Source organism: Armigeres subalbatus, chromosome 2 (assembly GCF_024139115.2).
Source record: "Armigeres subalbatus isolate Guangzhou_Male chromosome 2, GZ_Asu_2, whole genome shotgun sequence".
NCBI classification, from domain to species: domain Eukaryota; kingdom Metazoa; phylum Arthropoda; class Insecta; order Diptera; family Culicidae; genus Armigeres; species Armigeres subalbatus.
Window position 1 is genome coordinate 374,100,245 of NC_085140.1, and position 24,297 is coordinate 374,124,541.

The window sequence follows — 24,297 nt, forward strand, 5'->3', positions numbered from 1 at the left end:
CGAAAAACTTCAACTTAATGATATTTACATAAAGTATTTCTTAAGCCTAATGTAACTATGCCCTTGCTGTTCGTAGATGTGAATTGGGGGTCCATCAAAACAGTTTACATTGAATATGTAAAATACCGGCTCATCATTGATCACTTTAAAGGAGGCCAAATGCTGTGAGTATGATTCAACACTCCATTGCTGACATGTAACAAATAATTCATTCTTATGAACTAGTAAATCTTTAATTTCAAACAACATGACTGATTTCATATTCATTGATGATTTAGTTAGAACTGACCGACTTTGTATTCCACGCCTTTGCTGGTAATAGTACATGAAGCTTCGAAATTTGCGGTTAATAATTCATTTGTTATTGCAAGATGTGAAAAATATGGTAAATTTATCAACCTTAGCCTTACTGCATTTTTGTAGCAAAGTGCGTCTTTGAAATTGTTCAAACTTTTGATGTCGTTCATGAAAATCAATCTGGCTTTGGTACAAAGCGTTAAACATATATTGCGCCTAGATGTTATATTCCTGCAGTATTTCTTGAAAACCTGATGGAATGCTTCGAAACGAAAACTCCAGGTATACCGGGGTGGTCCAATTTTCCTTATTATGTCTGGGTAGTGAAGCAGTATGTGATACTTTGGTTTTAAATGTGTTGCAAATATTTTTTTGTACAAAGTATGATGGTAAACTATTTGCTCTTGTAAAGTAGTGAGAATTTGTTCGTTGAACTGAGGAAGCAAAATTATATCTATTAATTCAACCAAAGACAAAACGAAATCCCAAACTTCGTTATTTTCAGGCATTAGATCACCGAAAATCAAAGGGAAATAGTGTACGAAATATAGCATTTCTCTTGCTGTCATTTTAAAATTGGTTGATTTAATCTGTTCTTTGGTGATATACTTGAACGTGTTCCTTTTCTCTGTTTCTTTGCAATCAAACTTCTGTATCTTATAGTTAATTGTTTGCAATGGGATGTGCATTTTCTCCATCATGTGCAATAGAACTAATGACATGTCGTAGTTACAAATACCGTGTGAAAAAAAGTCGTGCATTAAATCGACACTAGTGAATTTCGCTACATGATAATATTCCAACTTATTGAAAGCAGATTCTTCTTTTATACCAGATTCTTTGAAATTCAACTGAACATCAGTTTCATACTTTTCTATAGTTCGATAACAATTTGGATCAAGTTTTAGCATTTTTTGGCAATCATATTTATTCATAGTGCAAAACCTACAGAACAGCATAGAATTAAATGATGTTGCGTACCCCATTAAAGTGTTGATCCCTGTTGTCTCCTAGTATAGCCATTAGTACAAAATACGCACGAATAGTTTTTCCATCTATATTCAATTCAATGCCGTTTTGCTCCAGGTCAATTAGTACATCAATCAATTCTTTCAAAGCAACAGATGGACCCAACTTTGCCATATCAGATGCTTTAACAAAACCAGCAACGAATAAATTTTCTAATCGTGCTAAGAAGTGAGGAGGTATTGTTGGAAAGTTATAGTATAGTCCTGTAACTTTGTGGGTTCCGGAGTGAGCACCAATAGCATCATTCATCTCTACTTCATCAGAGTATAGGAAATACGGTATAACACATCTGTCTTTAAATGATTGTTTCACATGTCTCCATAAAGTACCGTTGACAATATTTGTAATATTTTCTCTGTCTTCTAGCAACCTAATATGATTAATCGTGTCATTAAAAATATTCCCACTCTCGAAAAACAGTTTGAACTGATGCTTAATTGGCATAAGGCAGCCTTTCGAAGTAATGTTTCCATCACTATTTTTGTAATTGACAGTTTGTAATGAATCGTTTAATTGGATATTTTGCAATGTCGTATTTAGTTTTTGCTCGGAGCTTATGAACTGAAATGGTTGATAAATATCCTCGATTAGCTCATTGATGTCTTTGTTATTAACTAAAGGACATATTTTAATTAGAGTATCGCAAATCGGTCTCACGATTTGTTCGGTAATACTTTTTTGTAGATCTATAACATCTTTTCTCGTGAAATTTGGCTTACTGTGTAAACTTAGCGAAAAGTTTAAAAACGTGTCTCTTAACTTATTTCTTAAATCTAAAATATCTGTGTCTTCTAAGCTAATTTTCTCCATCTCTTCATTTTCATTTACGTTATGATCAGCTTCTGCCCTGATTGGAATTTGCACTTGGGTCACATTTTCTTCTGTGATGTCTGGAGCGGTCATATTTTCGACATGAGGCGTGGCGTTACCAAGATCGCTGTCACCATCGGGGTCATTGGACTCGAATAAACCGGCGTGGTTGGAAATGACATGTCGCTTAAAACGATGTAGATTCTGGTACGAAGTCGAGGGCACACATGCTGTACAGGTATACTTGAAGATGGTAGGTGTGCCATGATGAATTGTTAAGTGTTTGAAGAAACTTTGCAGAGAGTTGGACGTAATATGGCACAGATGACAGTTCATGTTGATGATTCTCAGCCTTCCAAATATGCGAGAAGCTACAGCAGTTGACTATTTCTCGACTTTCGCGAGCTGTCGATGTTGTAGAATTGTTTAGCAACGAAGTACCAGAATAGTTCGCAACTTTCGTGAAAGTTGTAGTTCAGAACAAACTTCAGCTTAACTACCAAATCGATACAGCGGAGGAATGAAGGTAACTTGAACTGCAAACGCGATGTTACAACATAGAAGGCAACATTTTTTTCCGCATTACCGATCACGAACATGCGTGGAGAAAATTCAGCTTCTTCTTCTTTCAGCTCGTTACGTAGCTCTTCCACTATTTCCTGAAACTCTCGTTCGGTTTTGCATCTCTGTTTGTGCTTGCAGAATCGATGGTAACTTCCGACCCGATGTTCGCACCGACTTAACGATTGCGTGAAATATTGTGCAGCAAATGAAGTTTTTAGTATCTGAAATATATATTAAAAAAAAAGTTTTGTATATAACATAATTGATTTTATTATCTTTATTGGAGAAAACAAAATTGATTTGTTTAAACGCTTTATCAATTCAATATGGATATATTTAACGCACGACTGACTATCATATGAAAGTACCATCACTTCCATCTATATTTATTTAGAATTCATCACTATCTCTTAAATAGAAGCAAGACATTATTCAACAGTCGCGATATATCGTGGCCCCGTTTTCACGAATGCTGTTGAAGTTAAAGCATGGTTAGTCAAATACTTATTTTAGTTCAGACATGTTAAGTATGCATACTTAAGAAAATGTAGAGAAGCCTACACTGAGATAAATGATGCGGTAATGATAAACATAAACTTGTATTAGATAATACTATATTCGAATTCAGTGGAAATAAATACTAATTTAGTTAAAATCACTGAAAATGTTGTGAAAAATACTATGTACTAAAGAAATTTGTCATAGTATTTTTTAGAGTGCACTCGTGTCAAAATAAAAACAAACAGTTCATGTATTTTACTACGGTGAATTTGCTTTTTTGTTATGATAAATATGGTTGTAGTAAAAACAAATTAGAATCTATAGTAATTTAAAAAACATTGTGTTTTCCGTCGGAAACAGTCGAAACAGTAGATACAAGACACTTTTGTTTAGTCACCATTTTGTGTTTTGAATCAGTCAGTCCTGTTTATTCGTGTGCTCCTGTTTGCTTCAAAATATGGCCGAAAAGAACAAATCTGCAGAAATAATCGTCGATAAAGCTTTGAATGAAGCTCTGGAGGATTCGGAAGAGCTGATTGAAGGTAATTGCATAGCTCAAAAACAATAAACGGCCTAAAACATGACTAAACATTTTAGAGGACGACGAAAACCCAGAGCTTGAAGAGCTCATCGTGAAAAAATGGGGATTGGATGTTTCGGTGTATTCCATTTTGATCGGTAAGTCATCGTTTGATTTCGGACGTATATGCCCAAAAAAAATTTTAAATCATTAGTGTTATTAGCTAAAGAAACTGCATATTTCATTATCTTAGAAGTTTTGTGTGAGCTTATGTTAAGTCCCAAGCCAAAATAGCGAAAGGGCGGTGAAAACAGCTTAATTTTACAAAAATATACGGGCTTAAGCCCCAAAAGCAAATCAGCGGAACACTTTAACCGAGACCTAAAACCCCCTACGCAATCCAGTGGAACGGCAACGAAAACATCAGAATTTGACAATAAAGGCTCCCACGCAATACAGCAGAACGACGATGGAAACGTAAAAATTGTCGAATCTGCCGTTTCCGTCGTCGTTCCGCTGTATTGCGCGGGGGCAATCTTTATTGTCAAATTCTGCTGTTTCCGTTGTCGTTTCACTCGATTGTGTGTGGGGGGGTTACTGCCGCTAACCGCAAGTCGAGCACATCTGTATATGGCCGCCCATATACAGATGTGCTCGACTTGCGGTTAGCGGCAGTTTAGATCTCGGTTAAAGTGTCTCCATGTTTGTGCAGGATAGGAAGAAACAGAGCTGATACGTTGAAAATTCTGTTTGTTTGCATTATGCAAACAAGTGAACAGTGTTTCAAAAAACTTTGCAGCAATGAAGAAATTTGGTGCAAAAACAATTTAAAACATTTATACGTAAAGTTTAAAAACATCATAACTGCCATCATCTTCTTCTATGACTTTACATTCCAACTGGAAGTTGGCCTGCTTTTCATTCCCTTCATTCCCTCAGTTATTATTTAAAAACATTTCTATACCCATGATTGCATGAGTATGTATCTTGTGCGACGAGTTCGATGGATACACGCACAGGGTTTCGAGAATATTTCCCACCCGAAAACATCCTTGAACGGAACTAGAATCTAACTCATAGTAATGAACTGCTTTTTAATTTTTTATACGGGCTTAATTCTTCCCCATTAATTTGATCATTAATAAAACTCATGCACACAGGTGCATACCTACCTGTCGTATTTTGAAATTATAAACACCGCTGCATGTGCGCCTTACTGTCAAAAAAATTGTTGTCATTCTCAGTTCATTCCAATCTTCAACATTTGGAGTAAGTTTCCTTCGTTCTCTAGTTATTCTGCTGTAGTCGAATAATTGTAAGTACAAACACTGATAGTTAATAATACTACTAATATCTACCTACAGTTTACATATTTTTAACATTTTAGTGGTTCGGAAAGATATCTTGTGCGAGACGGATTTTTAGCAACGAGATCAGCTCTACAAAATCCTCTGTTTTCTTCACCATAACAAATCAACAATTAGAGGATTTTTTGATGCAACATTGCAGTCGCCAAACCACTCGTGCCGATCTTTCTTTGGAGCCAACATCCTAGCCACTAAATGTAAGCTGATTACTAAAATATTTCCGCAAGGGCTTTTTTTTATATAAAGCTATCCATTGGGGAAGACGTAGGGTGAAGCCAGAGTAAACGCAACGGCGCGATGCGACGCGACGCGACAGTGCAATTTAACAGTTCATTGTGGTTCATTGTTAATAATTGACGTGAGTCGCGTCGCATCGCACGTCGCGTTTACTCTGGCGGGCACTGTATAGGTCATTTGATGGAAGTTTCATTCACAGCGGAACATACAATCCAGCAATCTGAAAATGAGCGTAACGTGTATCTGTTTTGCCGCAATCGTCTGATACGGTATTTATGCAGTTTCAAGTCTAGCTAAGACGTACCCTTCAGTAATTCTTGCATGATAGATTGAACTTAATATAGTTTTAGTAAGATTGTTTGCAGGGCAGAAGATAAGACCATTTTTGTACTGCTTTGAGTGAGGGAATTTTCAACCTTTCAACTAGAATCGTATAGCATCTATTAACATCTTCCACATCCCCTAGAACAATAGGTACATAAATAAAACACCAAAGTACGCGAAGTTTTCGTGCCAAACAATATTCGAAACCCTGACTGAATTTGTCCAATAGGAGACTTCCTACAACAAGTCTATAATAAGAAATATTGACATTTGATAATACAAGTACCAAATGAATATAAGGTAAACGCTTATTTCCAGCAGACAATAATTCTGTATATGGATCTAGTTTTGGCTTATAGGGTAACGGCAACAATAGTGCAGATATTAGCAAAGCCAACAAAGATTTGTTTCATTCATTTAATTTATTTAGCTTACATCAAAACAGATAACACTGAATCAAACATTTGATGCCATAATATACGGTTCGAGACCGTATCTCTGCATCTTCAAATGTGCCCCACGCTCACCAAGTCGTTCTGCACCTGGTCAGCCCAAGTCGTCTCGTACTTGCCGGATCGGAAGTGAACACCATCTTTGCAGAGTTGCGGTCCGACATTCTTGTAATATGCCCTGCCCATCGTACCTTTCCGGTTTTAGCAACCTTCTGGATAATGGATTCACCATAGAACTGAGTGAGCTCGTGGTTCATCCTTCGCCGTCACACACCATCTTCTTGAACACCCCCAAAAATGGCCCTAAGCATCCGTATCTCAAATTCTCTGAGGGTTTGTAAGTCCTCCTCGAGCATGGTCCAAGTTCCTTAGAGGACTACCGGTCTTATGGGCGTTTGGTACATGACTCATTTGGTGGGTGGTGAATCTTTTTTGACCACAGTTCTGGAGCCCGTATTAAGTTCAAATTCTACAGATGTGCCTTCGACACATATAAATGAATCGCGTGTTTTGAGCGTGCTTATAGCGGCACACTAGGAGTTAACTTTCTGAAATCAGTATGGCGAAAGGTATCTAAGGTTTCTCAAAATTAAGCACCTTAATCGAAAAAATATTTGGTAGGCGTAGTAGCGGACACCATCCTTCATAACTGGTACCAAATAGCTTTTCATGAAAAGTTTCTAATTTTGAGAAAACCCGCGTTAGATGTCTTTCGCCATACAAATTTCTGGCGGTTAACTGGTTCATTGACTGGATCTGTTGAAAATCGTACCCGGCTGTTACATCCGGCTCTCTAAATGACACTTTCTAGCGCAATGTTGAACAACAGGCACGACAGTCCATTACCTTGCCTTAATCCTCTGCGGTATATACAGTCGTATGCATTTTTAAATCGACAAACATATGGTGCGTTGTGACCTGGTATTCACGACATTTTGGAGGATTTGCCATACAGTAAAGATCTGGTCCGGTGTCGAGTGGCTGTCAACAAAACCGGCATGATAATAATAAGTTAACTTCCCATAAACTCATTTACTATTACTGACAGACGACCGAAGATAATCTGGGATATCACTTTGTAGGCAACATCGCTCGGTGATCGCTCGAAAGTTCGCCCATTTCAGTTTGCCGCCTTTTTTTGTAAATGGGATATATGACCCCTTCCTGTTCATTTTTCCAGATTCTGACAATCAGTTTGTGCAGTAGCAAATATTCAACGTGTTAAATCTTTTGTCTGTGATGGTTGTGAATCCGATTATGAAACTTGTTATCATCTGGTATGTAACTGCCCAGTTTATGCGCAACTATGTTTCCAAATATTTGGTAAACACTTACTAAATGAAATTGATGACTACAGAAACCGTTCATAACCCGTTGTGGTAAGGAGCTATGAGCTTTTGTACGTGTTGTATACGTTGAATGCCCTCTTCAAGGGTCCCTTTCCCAAACTTCACATTCTCTCCCATCTATATTCCTTTCCTTTTTATTCACTTCCTTTTCCGTCAGGTGCGTGATGTGAAAGGCTGTGAAGGCGATGACACAAATCTCCCGAATTGAGGTGAACGTGCCCCTGGAGCCGACGTTCTGATACCTGATGAGCAGGAGGTCGTGTGTTCAATCTTAATTCTTTCTATGTTTCACGTTCTTCCAATATGATTTCTTTTGTTGAACTTTCACACCAACAATTCCCAAAATCTCCCGCGGTATCTAGAGCACCTAGAGCGATCTAGAGAGATCGTAGGCTTCTCTACATTTTCTTAAGTATGCATACTTAACATGTCTGAACTAAAATAAGTATTTGACTAACCATGCTTTAACTTCAACAGCATTCGTGAAAACGGGGCCACGATATATCGCGACTGTTGAATAATGTCTTGCTTCTATTTAAGAGATAGTGATGAATTCTAAATAAATATAGATGGAAGTGATGGTACTTTCATATGATAGTCAGTCGTGCGTTAAATATATCCATATTGAATTGATAAAGCGTTTAAACAAATCAATTTTGTTTTCTCCAATAAAGATAATAAAATCAATTATGTTATATATAAAACTTTTTTTTTTTTAATATATATTTCAGATACTAAAAACTTCATTTGCTGCACAATATTTCACGCAATCGTTAAGCCGGTGCGAACATCGGGACGGAAGTTACCATCGATTCTGCAAGCACAAACAGAGATGCAAAACCGAACGAGAGTTTCAGGAAATAGTGGAAGAGCTACGTAACGAGCTGAAAGAAGAAGAAGCTGAATTTTCTCCACGCATGTTCGTGATCGGTAATGCGGAAAAAAATGTTGCCTTCTATGTTGTAACATCGCGTTTGCAGTTCAAGTTACCTTCATTCCTCCGCTGTATCGATTTGGTAGTTAAGCTGAAGTTTGTTCTGAACTACAACTTTCACGAAAGTTGCGAACTATTCTGGTACTTCGTTGCTAAACAATTCTACAACATCGACAGCTCGCGAAAGTCGAGAAATAGTCAACTGCTGTAGCTTCTCGCATATTTGGAAGGCTGAGAATCATCAACATGAACTGTCATCTGTGCCATATTACGTCCAACTCTCTGCAAAGTTTCTTCAAACACTTAACAATTCATCATGGCACACCTACCATCTTCAAGTATACCTGTACAGCATGTGTGCCCTCGACTTCGTACCAGAATCTACATCGTTTTAAGCGACATGTCATTTCCAACCACGCCGGTTTATTCGAGTCGAATGACCCTGATGGTGACAGCGATCCTGGTTACGCCACACCTCATGTTGAAAATATGACCGCTCCAGACATCACAGAAGAAAATGTGACCCAAGTGCAAATTCCAATCAGGGCAGAAGCTGATCATAACGTAAATGAAAATGAAGAGATGGAGAAAATTAGCTTAGAAGACACAGATATTTTAGATTTAAGAAATAAGTTAAGAGACACGTTTTTAAACTTTTCGCTAAGTTTACACAGTAAGCCAAATTTCACGAGAAAAGATGTTATAGATCTACAAAAAAGTATTACCGAACAAATCGTGAGACCGATTTGCGATACTCTAATTAAAATATGTCCTTTAGTTAATAACAAAGACATCAATGAGCTAATCGAGGATATTTATCAACCATTTCAGTTCATAAGCTCCGAGCAAAAACTAAATACGACATTGCAAAATATCCAATTAAACGATTCATTACAAACTGTCAATTACAAAAATAGTGATGGAAACATTACTGAAAGGCTGCCTTATGCCAATTAAGCATCAGTTCAAACTGTTTTTCGAGAGTGGGAATATTTTAATGACACGATTAATCATATTAGGTTGCTAGAAGACAGAGAAAATATTACAAATATTGTCAACGGTACTTTATGGAGACATGTGAAACAATCATTTAAAGACAGATGTGTTATACCGTATTTCCTATACTCTGATGAAGTAGAGATGAATGATGCTATTGGTGCTCACTCCGGAACCCACAAAGTTACAGGACTATACTATAACTTTCCAACAATACCTCCTCACTTCTTAGCACGATTAGAAAATTTATTCGTTGCTGGTTTTGTTAAAGCATCTGATATGGCAAAGTTGGGTCCATCTGTTGCTTTGAAAGAATTGATTGATGTACTAATTGACCTGGAGCAAAACGGCATTGAATTGAATATAGATGGAAAAACTATTCGTGCGTATTTTGTACTAATGGCTATACTAGGAGACAACTTAGGGATCAACACTTTAATGGGGTACGCAACATCATTTAATTCTATGCTGTTCTGTAGGTTTTGCACTATGAATAAATATGATTGCCAAAAAATGCTAAAACTTGATCCAAATTGTTATCGAACTATAGAAAAGTATGAAACTGATGTTCAGTTGAATTTCAAAGAATCTGGTATAAAAGAAGAATCTGCTTTCAATAAGTTGGAATATTATCATGTAGCGAAATTCACTAGTGTCGATTTAATGCACGACTTTTTTTCACACGGTATTTGTAACTACGACATGTCATTAGTTCTATTGCACATGATGGAGAAAATGCACATCCATTGCAAACAATTAACTATAAGATACAGAAGTTTGATTGCAAAGAAACAGAGAAAAGGAACACGTTCAAGTATATCACCAAAGAACAGATTAAATCAACCAATTTTAAAATGACAGCAAGAGAAATGCTATATTTCGTACACTATTTCCCTTTGATTTTCGGTGATCTAATGCCTGAAAATAACGAAGTTTGGGATTTCGTTTTGTCTTTGGTTGAATTAATAGATATAATTTTGCTTCCTCAGTTCAACGAACAAATTCTCACTACTTTACAAGAGCAAATAGTTTACCATCATACTTTGTACAAAAAAATATTTGCAACACATTTAAAACCAAAGTATCACATACTGCTTCACTACCCAGACATAATAAGGAAAATTGGACCACCCCGGTATACCTGGAGTTTTCGTTTCGAAGCATTCCATCAGGTTTTCAAGAAATACTGCAGGAATATAACATCTAGGCGCAATATATGTTTAACGCTTTGTACCAAAGCCAGATTGATTTTCATGAACGACATCAAAAGTTTGAACAATTTCAAAGACGCACTTTGCTACAAAAATGCAGTAAGGCTAAGGTTGATAAATTTACCATATTTTTCACATCTTGCAATAACAAATGAATTATTAACCGCAAATTTCGAAGCTTCATGTACTATTACCAGCAAAGGCGTGGAATACAAAGTCGGTCAGTTCCTAACTAAATCATCAATGAATATGAAATCAGTCATGTTGTTTGAAATTAAAGATTTACTAGTTCATAAGAATGAATTATTTGTTACATGTCAGCAATGGAGTGTTGAATCATACTCACAGCATTTGGCCTCCTTTAAAGTGATCAATGATGAGCCGGTATTTTACATATTCAATGTAAACTGTTTTGATGGACCCCCAATTCACATCTACGAACAGCAAGGGCATAGTTACATTAGGCTTAAGAAATACTTTATGTAAATATCATTAAGTTGAAGTTTTTCGATGAAATAAAAAATATCAATCAATCTTTTAATATTTTTATTTATTGTGAAACAATATTGAAATGAATAATCTCACCATGCATTCTTTGTTGAGACAAAATTTAATGTTTTCAAAATTACTACAAAATTCTTGATAAAATAACTACACTTATCTGTTTACCACAATAAAATAATTTTGAAAACACCATGAAACATAGTTATTTCTACTCCTATATTTTGGTTTTTGCCCATGGTAAAATTGACAGCATTATGATTTTAGGATGAGCAGAACAAGTAGTCTGCACAAATTTAGTGGCGTTGTGTTTTCAATTTAACCCTACAATATAGTATTTTTAACTGTAAAGCTGCTCTCAGTGTACGATCTCTCTAGATCGCTCTAGGTGCTCTAGATACCGCGGAGATTTTGGGAATTGTTGGTGTGAAAGTTCAACAAAAGAAATCATATTGGAAGAACGTGAAACATAGAAAGAATTAAGATTGAACACACGACCTCCTGCTCATCAGGTATCAGAACGTCGGCTCCAGGGGCACGTTCACCTAAATTCGGGAGATTTGTGCCATCGCCTTCACAGCCTTTCTCATCACGCACCTGACGGAAAAGGAAGTGAATAAAAAGGAAAGGAATATGGATGGGAAAAAAATGGGAAGTTTGGGAAAGGGACCCTTGAAGAGGGCATTCAACGTATACAACACGTACAAAAGCTCATAGCTCCTTACCACAACGGGTTATGAACGGTTTCTGTAGTCATCAATTTCATTTAGTAAGTGTTTACCAAATATTTGGAAACACAGTTGCGCATAAACTGGGCAGTTACATACCAGATGATAACAAGTTTCATAATCGGATTCACAACCATCACAGACAAAAGATTTAACACGTTGAATATTTGCTACTGCACAAACTGATTGTCAGAATCTGGAAAAATGAACAGGAAGGGGTCATATATCCCATTTACAAAAAAAGGGGGCAAACTGAAATGGGCGAACTTTCGAGCGATCACCGAGCGATGTTGCCTACAAAGTGATATCCCAGATTATCTTCGGTCGTCTGTCAGTAATAGTAAATGAGTTTATGGGAAGTTAACTTATTATTATCATGCCGGTTTTGTTGACAGCCACTCGACACCGGACCAGATCTTTACTGTATGGCAAATCCTCCAAAAATGTCGTGAATACCAGGTCACAACGCACCATATGTTTGTCGATTTAAAAAATGCATTCGACTGTATATACCGCAGAGGATTAAGGCAAGGTAATGGACTGTCGTGCCTGTTGTTCAACATTGCGCTAGAAAGTGTCATTTAGAGAGCCGGATGTAACAGCCGGGTACGATTTTCAACAGATCCAGTCAATGAACCAGTTAACCGCCAGAAATTTGTATGGCGAAAGACATCTAACGCGGGTTTTCTCAAAATTAGAAACTTTTCATGAAAAGCTATTTGGTACCAGTTATGAAGGATGGTGTCCGCTACTACGCCTACCAAATATTTTTCGATTAAGGTGCTTAATTTTGAGAAACCTTAGATACCTTTCGCCATACTGATTTCAGAAAGTTAACTCCTAGTGTGCCGCTATAAGCATGCTCAAAACACGCGATTCATTTATATGTGTCGAAGGCACATCTGTGGAATTTGAACTTAATACGGGCTCCAGAACTGTGGTCAAAAAGATTCACCACCCACCAAATGAGTCATGTACCAAACGCCCATAAGACCGGTAGTCCTCTAAGGAACTTGGACCATGCTCGAGGAGGACTTACAAACCCTCAGAGAATTTGAGATACGGATGCTTAGGGCCATTTTGGGGGTGTTCAAGAAGCTGGTGTGTGACGGCGAAGGATGAACCACGAGCTCACTCAGTTCTATGGTGAATCCATTATCCAGAAGGTTGCTAAAACCGGAAAGGTACGATGGGCAGGGCATATTACAAGAATGTCGGACCGCAACTCTGCAAAGATGGTGTTCACTTCCGATCCGGCAAGTACGAGACGACTTGGGCTGACCAGGTGCAGAACGACTTGGTGAGCGTGGGGCACATTTGAAGATGCAGAGATACGGTCTCGAACCGTATATTATGGCATCAAATGTTTGATTCAGTGTTATCTGTTTTGATGTAAGCTAAATAAATTAAATGAATGAAACAAATCTTTGTTGGCTTTGCTAATATCTGCACTATTGTTGCCGTTACCCTATAAGCCAAAACTAGATCAATATACAGAATTATTGTCTGCTGGAAATAAGCGTTTACCTTATATTAATTTGGTACTTGTATTATCAAATGTCAATATTTCTTATTATAGACTTGTTGTAGGAAGTCTCCTATTGGACAAATTCAGTCAGGGTTTCAAATATTGTTTGGCACGAAAACTTCGCGTACTTTGGTGTTTTATTTATGTACCTATTGTTCTAGGGGGATGTGGAAGATGTTAATAGATGCTACACGATTCTAGTTGAAAGGTTGAAAATTCCCTCACTCAAAGCAGTACAAAAAATGGTCTTATCTTCTGCCCTGCAACAATCTTACTAAAACTATATTAAGTTCAATCTATCATGCAAGAATTACTGAAGGGTACGTCTTAGCTAGACTTGAAACTGCATAAATACCGTATCAGACGATTGCGGCAAAACAGATACACGTTACGCTCATTTTCAGATTGCTGGATTGTATGTTCCGCTGTGAATGAAACTTCCATCAAATGACCTATACAGTGCCCGCCAGAGTAAACGCGACGTGCGATGCGACGCGACTCACGTCAATTATTAACAATGAACCACAATGAACTGTTAAATTGCACTGTCGCGTCGCGTCGCATCGCGCCGTTGCTTTTACTCTGGCTTCACCCTACGTCTTCCCCAATGGATAGCTTTATTTAAAAAAAAAAAGCCCTTGCGGAAATATTTTAGTAATCAGCTTACATTTAGTGGCTAGGATGTTGGCTCCAAAAAAAGATCGGCACGAGTGGTTTGGCGACTGCAATGTTGCATCAAAAAATCCTCTAATTGTTGATTTGTTATGGTGAAGAAAACAGAGGATTTTGTAGAGCTGATCTCGTTGCTAAAAATCCGTCTCGCACAAGATATCTTTCCGAACCACTAAAATGTTAAAAATATGTAAACTGTAGGTAGATATTAGTAGTATTATTAACTATCAGTGTTTGTACTTACAATTATTCGACTACAGCAGAATAACTAGAGAACGAAGGAAACTTACTCCAAATGTTGAAGATTGGAATGAACTGAGAATGACAACATTTTTTTGACAGTAAGGCGCACATGCAGCGGTGTTTATAATTTCAAAATACGACAGGTAGGTATGCACCTGTGTGCATGAGTTTTATTAATGATCAAATTAATGGGAAGAATTAAGCCCGTATAAAAATTAAAAAGCAGTTCATTACTATGAGTTAGATTCTAGTTCCGTTCAAGGATGTTTTCGGTGGGAAATATTCTCGAAACCCTGTGCGTGTATCCATCGAACTCGTCGCACAAGATACATACTCATGCAATCATGGGTATAGAAATGTTTTAAATAATAACTGAGGGAATGAAGGGAATGAAAAGCAGGCCAACTTCCAGTTGGAATGTAAAGTCATAGAAGAAGATGATGGCAGTTATGATGTTTTTAAACTTTACGTATAAATGTTTTAAATTGTTTTTGCACCAAATTTCTTCATTGCTGCAAAGTTTTTTGAAACACTGTTCACTTGTTTGCATAATGCAAACAAACAGAATTTTCAACGTATCAGCTCTGTTTCTTCCTATCCTGCACAAACATGGAGACACTTTAACCGAGATCTAAACTGCCGCTAACCGCAAGTCGAGCACATCTGTATATGGGCGGCCATATACAGATGTGCTCGACTTGCGGTTAGCGGCAGTAACCCCACACACACAATCGAGTGAAACGACAACGGAAGCAGCAGAATTTGACAATAAAGATTGCCCCCGCGCAATACAGCGGAACGACGACGGAAACGGCAGATTCGACAATTTTTACGTTTCCATCGTCGTTCTGCTGTATTGCGTGGGAGCCTTTATTGTCAAATTCTGATGTTTTCGTTGCCGTTCCACTGGATTGCGTAGGGGGTTTTAGGTCTCGGTTAAAGTGTTCCGCTGATTTGCTTTTGGGGCTTAAGCCCGTATATTTTTGTAAAATTAAGCTGTTTTCACCGCCCTTTCGCTATTTTGGCTTGGGACTTAACATAAGCTCACACAAACTTCTAAGATAATGAAATATGCAGTTTCTTTAGCTAATAACACTAATGATTTAAAATTTTTTTTGGGCATATACGTCCGAAATCAAACGATGACTTACCGATCAAAATGGAATACACCGAAACATCCAATCCCCATTTTTTTCACGATGAGCTCCTCAAGCTCTGGGTTTTCGTCGTCCTCTAAAATGTTTAGTCATGTTTTAGGCCGTTTATTGTTTTTTGAGCTATGCAATTACCTTCAATCAGCTCTTCCGAATCCTCCAGAGCTTCATTCAAAGCTTTATCGACGATTATTTCTGCAGATTTGTTCTTTTCGGCCATATTTTGGAAGCAAACAGGAGCACACGAATAAACGGGACTGACTGATTCAAAACACAAAATGGTGACTAAACAAAAAGTGTCTTGTATCTACTGTTTCGACTGTTTCCGACGGAAAACACAATGTTTTTTAAATTACTATAGATTCAAATTTGTTTTTACTACAACCATATTTATCATAACAAAAAAGCAAATTCACCGTAGTAAAATACATGAACTGTTTGTTTTTATTTTGACACGAGTGCACTCTAAAAAATACTATGACAAATTTCTTTAGTACATAGTATTTTTCACAACATTTTCAGTGATTTTAACTAAATTAGTATTTATTTCCACTGAATTCGAATATAGTATTATCTAATACAAGTTTATGTTTATCATTACCGCATCATTTATCTCAGTGTACGCTCCATCTCTGCAAATATTGAGCAAACGCATACGAATGAAATCAGACGACGCATGTGTCGGTCGTCAAATCTCACTTGAATGAGTCTGTCGGCAGTAACCATAACCAGTCTCAGTTCATTGGTCGAAGGGTTTGTTCAACTGTCGACGTGCGCCGAATTTGTTCAGTATTCAAAGTTTGTGTGTTGATAACAGCCTAATAAATTTCGACTGTTGACTTTTGCTGGCTTAAGTAAGTAGACAACATGAATACATGAATAAGAGTGGCATCAGGATCTCAGTTATTGTGCATCACGTCTGCATATTCGTAAAAAAGGATTGCATGTCCGCTAAACTGATATTGTATGCAATTTGATAATGCAAATTAAATTAAACATGCCTTTTGAAAATTCAAACTGTTCAAATATATTCTAATTGAGTGGATTGGAAGCTACGGGACTTTTTTTTGTAAAAATTGCAGTCAAGTAAAGCTTAAAGTACAAAAGTCTTTATTTTTAGAGTTTTGCATCAATAAATTAAAATAACTTACGATAATCAAGTCACAGAGAACAGACATGGATGCTTGAACAAAATTTTGTTAAAACCGTGTGTAAAGATTCAAATTACACAACAACAGCTTCGCCAAGGTGATCAGAGTCAAAGCCAGCATGAGTTCAGGCAAAATTTTCAAAACGACTTATCTGCTTTAGTAAACAAAGATTCAAACGACGATTTGACGAATCTGATAGCATTCCCACGCAAACCAACACCGTCAATAGGTATTCCGCTACCTGTTGGGCAACTTTTTTAGGTTTTCAAAAATTGTTATTTTTTCAGTAGTTTTATTTACACATGAATATTAATGAATATTATTTCCTTCAGAGTTTCGAAAACTTTGAAACCAAATTCACAACCAACAGTAAAGGATGGATCACAATAACGCGTCGCGCTGGGCGTTGAAGTCAACTTTTTGTACTAAAACGCAACGCCAATGAACGTGACGTATTCACGCCCACAATGCAACGTTCGCTTTGTGCGTTTATTTTACAACAATAATGATTCAAACAATAGTGGATTTAAAAATGCATGTTTTATTGAACAGATATTTTAAAATAAAGTGAGACAATTATTAACGTACTTAGTGTTCAAAAATCTCAAAAATTCTGCATTCTTCCATAAATTTTAGAAAACTTCCTAAACTAAGAAAACATCTGATTTTCTAAACAAATCCTCTCTGAAATAATATTTATTATACAATAGGCAGAAAAACCATATGCAAGCTTTCTCGGGAATTCTATCGAAGTTCCCTTAGGAATGCCTCGAGCAACTTCTTCTGCAATGTCCTCATGAATTTCACCTTCGGAAATTGATCCAAAAATTCCACCATTATTTATTCCAAGAGAATTATTCCGGTAGTTCTATCAGCAGTTCCTACGAGGGTTCCTCTGAATTTCTACAGAATTTCCTCCGGGAGTTCATTCAGGATTTCTGTCTGGAATTCATTTAGATTTCTTCCGGAATTTATATAGAAATTCCTTCAGAAGCTCCTCCGAGAATTTCTCTGGGAGCTTCTCAGGGAATTTTCCGGATGGTCTTCTGATGATGATGATGGCAATCCAGCTACATACCCCTACAAAGGTTTCAGCTAGACAAGATTTATCTATAAGAATTCTTCTGGTAGTTTTTCCGGGTGTTCCTCTGCAAATTACTCTGGGAGTTCCACCAATAGCTCTTCCAAGAAATCATTCAGGCTTTTTTCAGGAAATCATTTAGGCTTTCCTCAGAAATTTAGCTGGAAATTCCTCCCGAACTTCCAGAGTAATTTCCGGAGGAGTTTTCATGGGAATTCCCTGATAAATCCTCACAGGAATTCTCGGATAAACTTCCGGTGGAACTTCTGGAGGAATTGCTTGAAGAACTACAGGAATAATTTCCGGAGGAATTCCCGGAGGAACTCTCGTAAGAACTCCCGGATGAGCTCCCAAATGAACTTCCATATGAATTCCAGGAGGAACTCCTGGAAGAATTCTTAGAGGACCTCCCGGAGGAATTCCCAGAGAAGTTCTCTCAGGAAATTTGTAGATAAATTCCTAAAGAATACCTAAATGAATTCCTGAAAGAAAGTCTGAATAAATTCCCTCAGGAACTACTGGTGAAAATCGCGGAGGAATTTTCAGAGAAACAGCCGGAGGAATACCCGGAGTTGAATTCTTGAGGAACTTCCGAAATCCCATTTCCCGTGAAATTCCTGCCAAATATTCTCCAGGAATTCCCTGTGAAGTTCTATAACTGCCGGTTGCTCAGCGGGGAGCCTTCCTGAAACTCCCTGACTACAATACACCTCAGGGTCGGCGTGCTTAAGGGGAAGATTCGAGATACAAGGAATGACCGCACTGAAGCATTCTTTGGTTTCGTTCGCTACATTTATTCGGACTTTTCCGACACTCTTCCACACTGTCCCACTTTCTTATACTACGCTAACCTGAGTTCCACGGTATTCGTTTTTTGCCGCCAATCAGCGGCTCTTCACGCAACAGAATGGGTTCGGTCCTTATAATAGCGTCCTCTGCAGGTTCGTACGCCATCCGGGGCCTCTCCAAGCATATTGACGGACTCGGACTTTGGCTCGTATCCATGGAACTGCCGTTCCCGACTTGACACTCCTTTCCCGCCAATTAGCGGCTAGCACTCCTCCACACTAAGACTTGGTGATGGGATGCAATGGCGTCCTCTGCAGACTCATACGCCATCCAGGAGCCTCTTCGAGTATGTTGACGGACTCGGTCGTCGGCCTGAATCTCCGGAACTGTCCCCAAGGGAAAAAGGGAGGGGGGTCATCAACTTGGTTTTGTACCACCGAATGGCGGTGCACTCTACAGTTCCGGAATTTACTATCTCGTTCGGTAGATTAAGGAGGACGATCCTCTACCTTTCGCCATCACCGTGTTACTCTTTTTTTTTCTCTCTTCCCCCATCTCCACACCTGCCAAGCGTATATCATCATGGCGTATTCCTTGCCATCCTTTTGCTACCAATATGGAGTCCGTAGCGAACTCTGGTGGTGAGATTTTAAAACCCATAAGGTAGCGAAGGCTGCGTACTACACAGTGGGTGGACAAAATACCAAAATACGGAGAAAACTGTACTACATATGCGGACACTACACTACTTTCACGACGTAAAGTTCACAAAGTATCAAAAATACTCAACACTGAACTACGAACACTTACAGTTCCTGGAGGAGCTCCCGGAGGAACTCCCACAAGCACTTCCAGAGGAATTCTCACAAGGAAGTCTTGAAATAATTATTGGAGAAGTTCCTGAAGGAGTTTCTGGAGCAATATCTGAAGAAATTCCAGGAAAAATACCTAGAGGAATTGGTGGATAAATTCCCAGATGAAATCTTTAAAGTATTCCCAGATAAATTGCCGAAGAAATTACCGGATGAATTCCCAAGAATTTGTTCTGAAGAAACTCCTGGAAAAACTCTTGGGAGATATCCTGGAGGAAATCTCAAATTAATTTCCGAATGAAATACCTGGAGAAATGTCTAGTGTAATTCTTGAAGGATATTCTGAAGTAATTGCGAGAAGAATTAAATCTTAGAGGATTTCGCTATGTAATTTATGGAGGTACATATTAGCGGAAAAAATCCTGGAAATTATCCCGGAGGAATTAATGGAAGAGTTCCCGGAGAAGTTCCTAGAAGAATTTCCGAAGGACTTTCTCATAGATTTACAAGTGAAATTATGGAGCGAAATCGGAGGGTATTTCGCTTTTTCGGATTTTCTGAAGAAACTTCTGGAGGAATTATGAAAGGAAATTCCGTCTCCAGAATTTCATTTGTTTTAATTTTTTAATGAAATAATAAAAAATATTGAAAATCTTTCCACTGAAAATTTAGGTGTCGATATCTCGGTATTTATTTTTACTTGGTTGTTTGCTTGATCTTCGTCAGCGTCAATGCGCTAAATTTAAATATTTTAAAAACAACGCGAACGAAGCTGTGACGTGGTTGATTCAAAACTTTTAGCACAGACAAACAGACGTAACACTTGATTTAAATCCATCGTTCATGAATCATTTCGCGCGATTCTGCCTGCAGAGGCGCTAGTAGTCAGCTACTTTTGAAATGGTTTTCGGATGGCCTCGGAATAAACCGGAATAAAACACGAAATTACGGAAGAAACTAAAACACGCGATCTTGTTATTACAAGGTTATCTGTTATAATTAATACAAAAGAACATAACATAAAATGAACTGTCAACTGGTGAGAATGATAATAGCACCTACACTATTGGTGATGTAGATGGGGACGGCTTGCTATAGGGGTTGCCTCCTAACACCCCTGCTCAACCGCTGCAGTTAGCCAGCCCAATGCTAGCACAGTGCTTCCGAAAAACCGCCACAGGTAGACTCTTGGTCATCATGTCGGCTTGCTGTCGGTCAGAGGGAACATACTTCAGGTAAATTTTCTTCAGTCGTACTAGATCCCGCACATAATGGAACTTGATGTCTACATGCTTCAATCTCCCATAATCTTTTGAATCTTCGACAATCCGCATTGTCGATTGATTGTCTTCGTGAAATACTACAGGCTTCTCAGGATCGTATCCCAGATCTTGCATTATTCGCATAAGCCACTGCTCGTGACAAACAGCCACGCACAGCGCAGTTAATTCCGCCTCAGTTGATGAGAGCGATACGGTTTGTTGCTTTCGTGCAATCCACGCCACAGTACATCCAAAAATTTTGAACACGCCGCCGCTTACAGAGCGCCTGTCCATAACGTTATTTCCCCAGTCTGCATCTGAAAATACCTCCATTGTTACCGCATCGGAACTCCGCCGAAACACAAGACCGATGTCTAACGTTCCCTTAATGTAGCGCAGAATTCGTTTTAAATAGGCCCAGTGGTAGTCCGTGGGACAGCTCTGATATTGGCTGAGATAGTTAACAGATGCTGCCAAATCAGGACGAGTTGTCAATGCAGCGTAGGTTAAACACCCTATCAACTCTCTATAGGGTTGGTTCGTCCGATTGATCTCTTCTCCACGCGATAGCTTCAATCGATTTTCCATGGGAGTTGAAATGGGCTTGCAGTCTTCCATGTCGAAACGCCGCAGTAAACCTTCGAGATATTGCTTTTGGCTGATACACATCACTCCCTTATGCTGATCACGGTCAATGCGCATGCCAAGGAAGCATTTCCCTTCTCCAGCATCAGTCATCTCGAACTCACTAGCCAAACAATGCTTCACCGTCTCGACAAGCTTCAACGAAGTACCAGCGATGATGATATCGTCCACATAAATAACCATAATCACTGTCCCTTTATTGGTCTTCCACGTGTACAGGCACTGATCATTCATGCTCCTCGTGAACTTCAGCCGTTTTTCCACAAACGAATGGAACCGCTCGTTCCAAGCTCGCGATGCCTGCTTCAGCCCATACAAGCATTTCTCCAGACGGCACACAAGATTTTTCCCAGCTTCAAAACCTTCTGGCTGAACCATGAAGATTTCTTCTGAAAGCCCTCCATTCAAGAAGGCGGTCTTCACGTCCATTTGATGGATGATCATCTCTTCATGATTTGCAACCGCCAAGACGGTGCGAAGTGTGTCTAGTTTCGCGACCGGTGAATAAGTTTCACTGTAGTCGAAACCTCTTCGTTGACTAAAACCGCGCGCAACTAAACGAGCCTTATACCGATCCAGCTGTCCATTTATCCCACGTTTGATCCGGAACACCCATTTGCTTGTGATGGCGGTACGACCTTCAGGCAACTCCGTCAAAGACCAAGTTTTATTTTTTTTCAACGAAACCATCTCGTCCTCTACTGCTTCCTTCCATTTTAACCAATCTTTTCGCTTTCGAGCCTCTGCCAAGGAATTCGGTACGTTATCAACGTACCCTGTTGCATTTAGAGCATATGCTGCATATTCAACCTCATAGTCCTTGTGCCACTCAGGGGCACTTCGTACACGCTGCGAACGCTGCTGTGATTGCTGCTCAACTTGTGGCTCATCACCAGAATCCTCGCCCGGAGAACCGAGGTCGTCATGCGGCTCAATTTCGCTATCTTGCATAAAACTTCCAAACTCTTCTTCAGATTCTTCGGAAGAAACTTGCTCATCACTATCAGGAGAATCGTCAATAACAGCTAACTCATTCTTCGAAGTCGGATACAGAAACATATCCGAATTGCTTATCTGCTGATTCTTCAGTGTCGGGACACGAGACTCGTCAAACACAACGTCACGCACATGCACAATCTTCTGCGATCTTTCGTCCCACACACGATAGCAGAAGCGTAGCCTATAAAAATTCCCATCCATTTTCTTTCGATGCTCCTTTGGAAGATGCACGAAAGCACTACATTCAAAAGTGCCCCTTTCGCAAATATTCGGCTAACTCTCCACCCATATTTCAAACGGCGTCACTCCAGACTGGATCACGTTCGAAGGGCTGCGGTTCACCAGATATGCCGCGGTTTGGTCTGCTTAACCCCAAAAACGTTTGTCAATATTACTATCCTCCAGCATAGAACGGGCTCTTTCTACAAGAGTACGGTTCATCCGCTCACTTATCCCGTTTTGCTCGGGCGTATATGGAACCGTCCACTCAACTTGTATACCACGCGCCTTACAGAATCTTTCGAACTCACTATTGCGATATTCGCCACCGTTGTCGCATCGAAAGCGACTTATTTTCTGTCCAAATTTCGCGGTCACGAAAGCTTCATAATTTCGAAACTGTTCCAGTACTTCATTTTTCGATTTGATTAGGAACACCATCGCGAAATGTGACCAATCATCGATAAATGTCACAAAATATTTTACACCATCTAGTCCGACCGGTGTCACTGGTCCACAGACATCCGAGTGGATTACTTCGAGCACTCGCGACGACCTTTTTGCTTCACGTATGGAAAACGGATTCCGAGTCTGTTTCCCCAACAAGCATGGCTCACACACAGTTTCACTCCCGTAACCATTTCACATCGGAAAATTTCTCCTAGGCTCTTGTCATTAAGGTGTCCGTAACGACGATGCCATAGCTCCATTTGCATCGGAACACGACCGCACGTTAGCATCGACTCACTCGCGACGCTATCGACTTTCCAAACATCGAGTTGGTATAATTTTCCAGTGCGACAACCGCATGCCACAACTTCCGCTCCACGATTGATTTTTACCTTTCCTCCAACATACACAACACGCATACCTGCTTCATCTACTCTCAATACAGAGAATAAGTTGCATCGTAGTTCAGGTACAAATAAAACGTTTCTGTTTGTGCACTCAATATGATCATTGCCGATCCTGAAATCACCTTTACCGTGCCGGAATACCTGGCCACGATTGTCTCGCCGCCTTTCGCAATCGCTATTTCCACTGGTTTTCGCAAAGGTTTTAACTCCTCGAAAAGTGTTTTGTCGTTAACTAGGTGATCTGAGCAGCCAGAATCAATATACCACTGTATTCGATCCGACTTCACTGTTTCTTCTTTTCCTTTGCTCACACCTACGAAACACACGTCACCTTTACTGGCAAGGTGCGCCTTAGACTTTCTTTCCTCTGTCTTCCTCTTCTCTTTCCGGACCGGGCAATCTGATATCTTATGCCCATCCTTCTTGCAGCCGAAACATTTAAATGTTTTCTTCGGATACTGCTGCTTCGATCCGGCAAAAGCAGTCTGTTCGTTGGTGAGGGAAAATGAATCTACTCCTTTCCGTTTCGTCTCCTCGTCCAGTAGTCGACACTTCACAAATTCAATGGAAAGTTGTTCTTCTGGCATCGTTTCGAGTGCCGTTATTACAGCAGAATACGATGGCCCTAGTGTCAACAGTAGATGGCAGATAACATCAACTTTTTCCAGATCTGCACCAGTTGAGCGATACTCGCGGACAAGTTTATCGAACAGCAGGAAATGTTGTTGCAAACTTCCGCCGTCGAAACGGAGAGATAGCATCCTCCGTTTGAGGTGCATTCGACTCGCTATACTCCGACGTTCGAAAACTCTCTGCAGGGCATCCCAGACATCCTTCGGGGACTGTTTATCTTGAATGTATTCAAGCTGCGAGTCGTGAATACGAGACACTAATAGGGACTTACATTTTCTGTCGAGCTTAGACCGTTTCTGCCGTTCCACTTCTTTCCTCTTCTTGATTTCGGCTGTATCCCCTGGTGCATCCGTCAGTTCATCCATCTCATTGGCATTCGTCCTAACACACTCGACGAGCTCGTGTTCTTCCAGAAGAATAATCATCCTGAAC

The 24,297-nt window shown here is 39.3% G+C and overlaps 2 protein-coding genes and 1 long non-coding RNA gene across 3 annotated transcripts in view; 2 read left to right on the forward strand and 1 right to left on the reverse strand.

The window, feature by feature from the left end:
- Positions 1-1,260: 1,260 nt before the first annotated feature.
- LOC134210123 (uncharacterized) lies at positions 1,261-14,336 on the reverse strand. The gene is made up of 3 exons (XM_062686149.1): positions 14,265-14,336; positions 14,016-14,192; positions 1,261-2,921 (listed from the first exon to the last, which is right to left on the reverse strand). The coding sequence occupies exon 3, from the start codon at positions 2,470-2,472 to the stop codon at positions 1,261-1,263; it is 1,212 nt and encodes a 403-aa protein (XP_062542133.1). The 5' UTR covers positions 2,473-2,921; positions 14,016-14,192; positions 14,265-14,336.
- On the forward strand, positions 4,965-8,286 carry LOC134217251 (uncharacterized). The gene is made up of 3 exons (XR_009980963.1): positions 4,965-5,036; positions 5,109-5,285; positions 8,182-8,286. It is a non-coding gene; the product is annotated as an uncharacterized LOC134217251 (long non-coding RNA).
- A 1,802-nt stretch (positions 14,337-16,138) lies between the features above and the next one.
- Positions 16,139-24,297, forward strand: part of LOC134213099 (glutathione S-transferase E14-like) — a 29,475-nt gene continuing 21,316 nt past the window's right edge. The window contains exon 1 of the mRNA XM_062691701.1: positions 16,139-16,271. The gene's annotated coding sequence lies outside the window, so the exon portion shown is untranslated. The remainder of the gene's footprint in view (positions 16,272-24,297) is intronic.

What these genes read in the sequence shown, in the direction of transcription:
- LOC134210123 (XM_062686149.1), bottom strand. Translation starts at nt 2,472, where the DNA reads ATGAACTGTCATCTGTGCCATATTACGTCCAACTCTCTGCAAAGTTTC.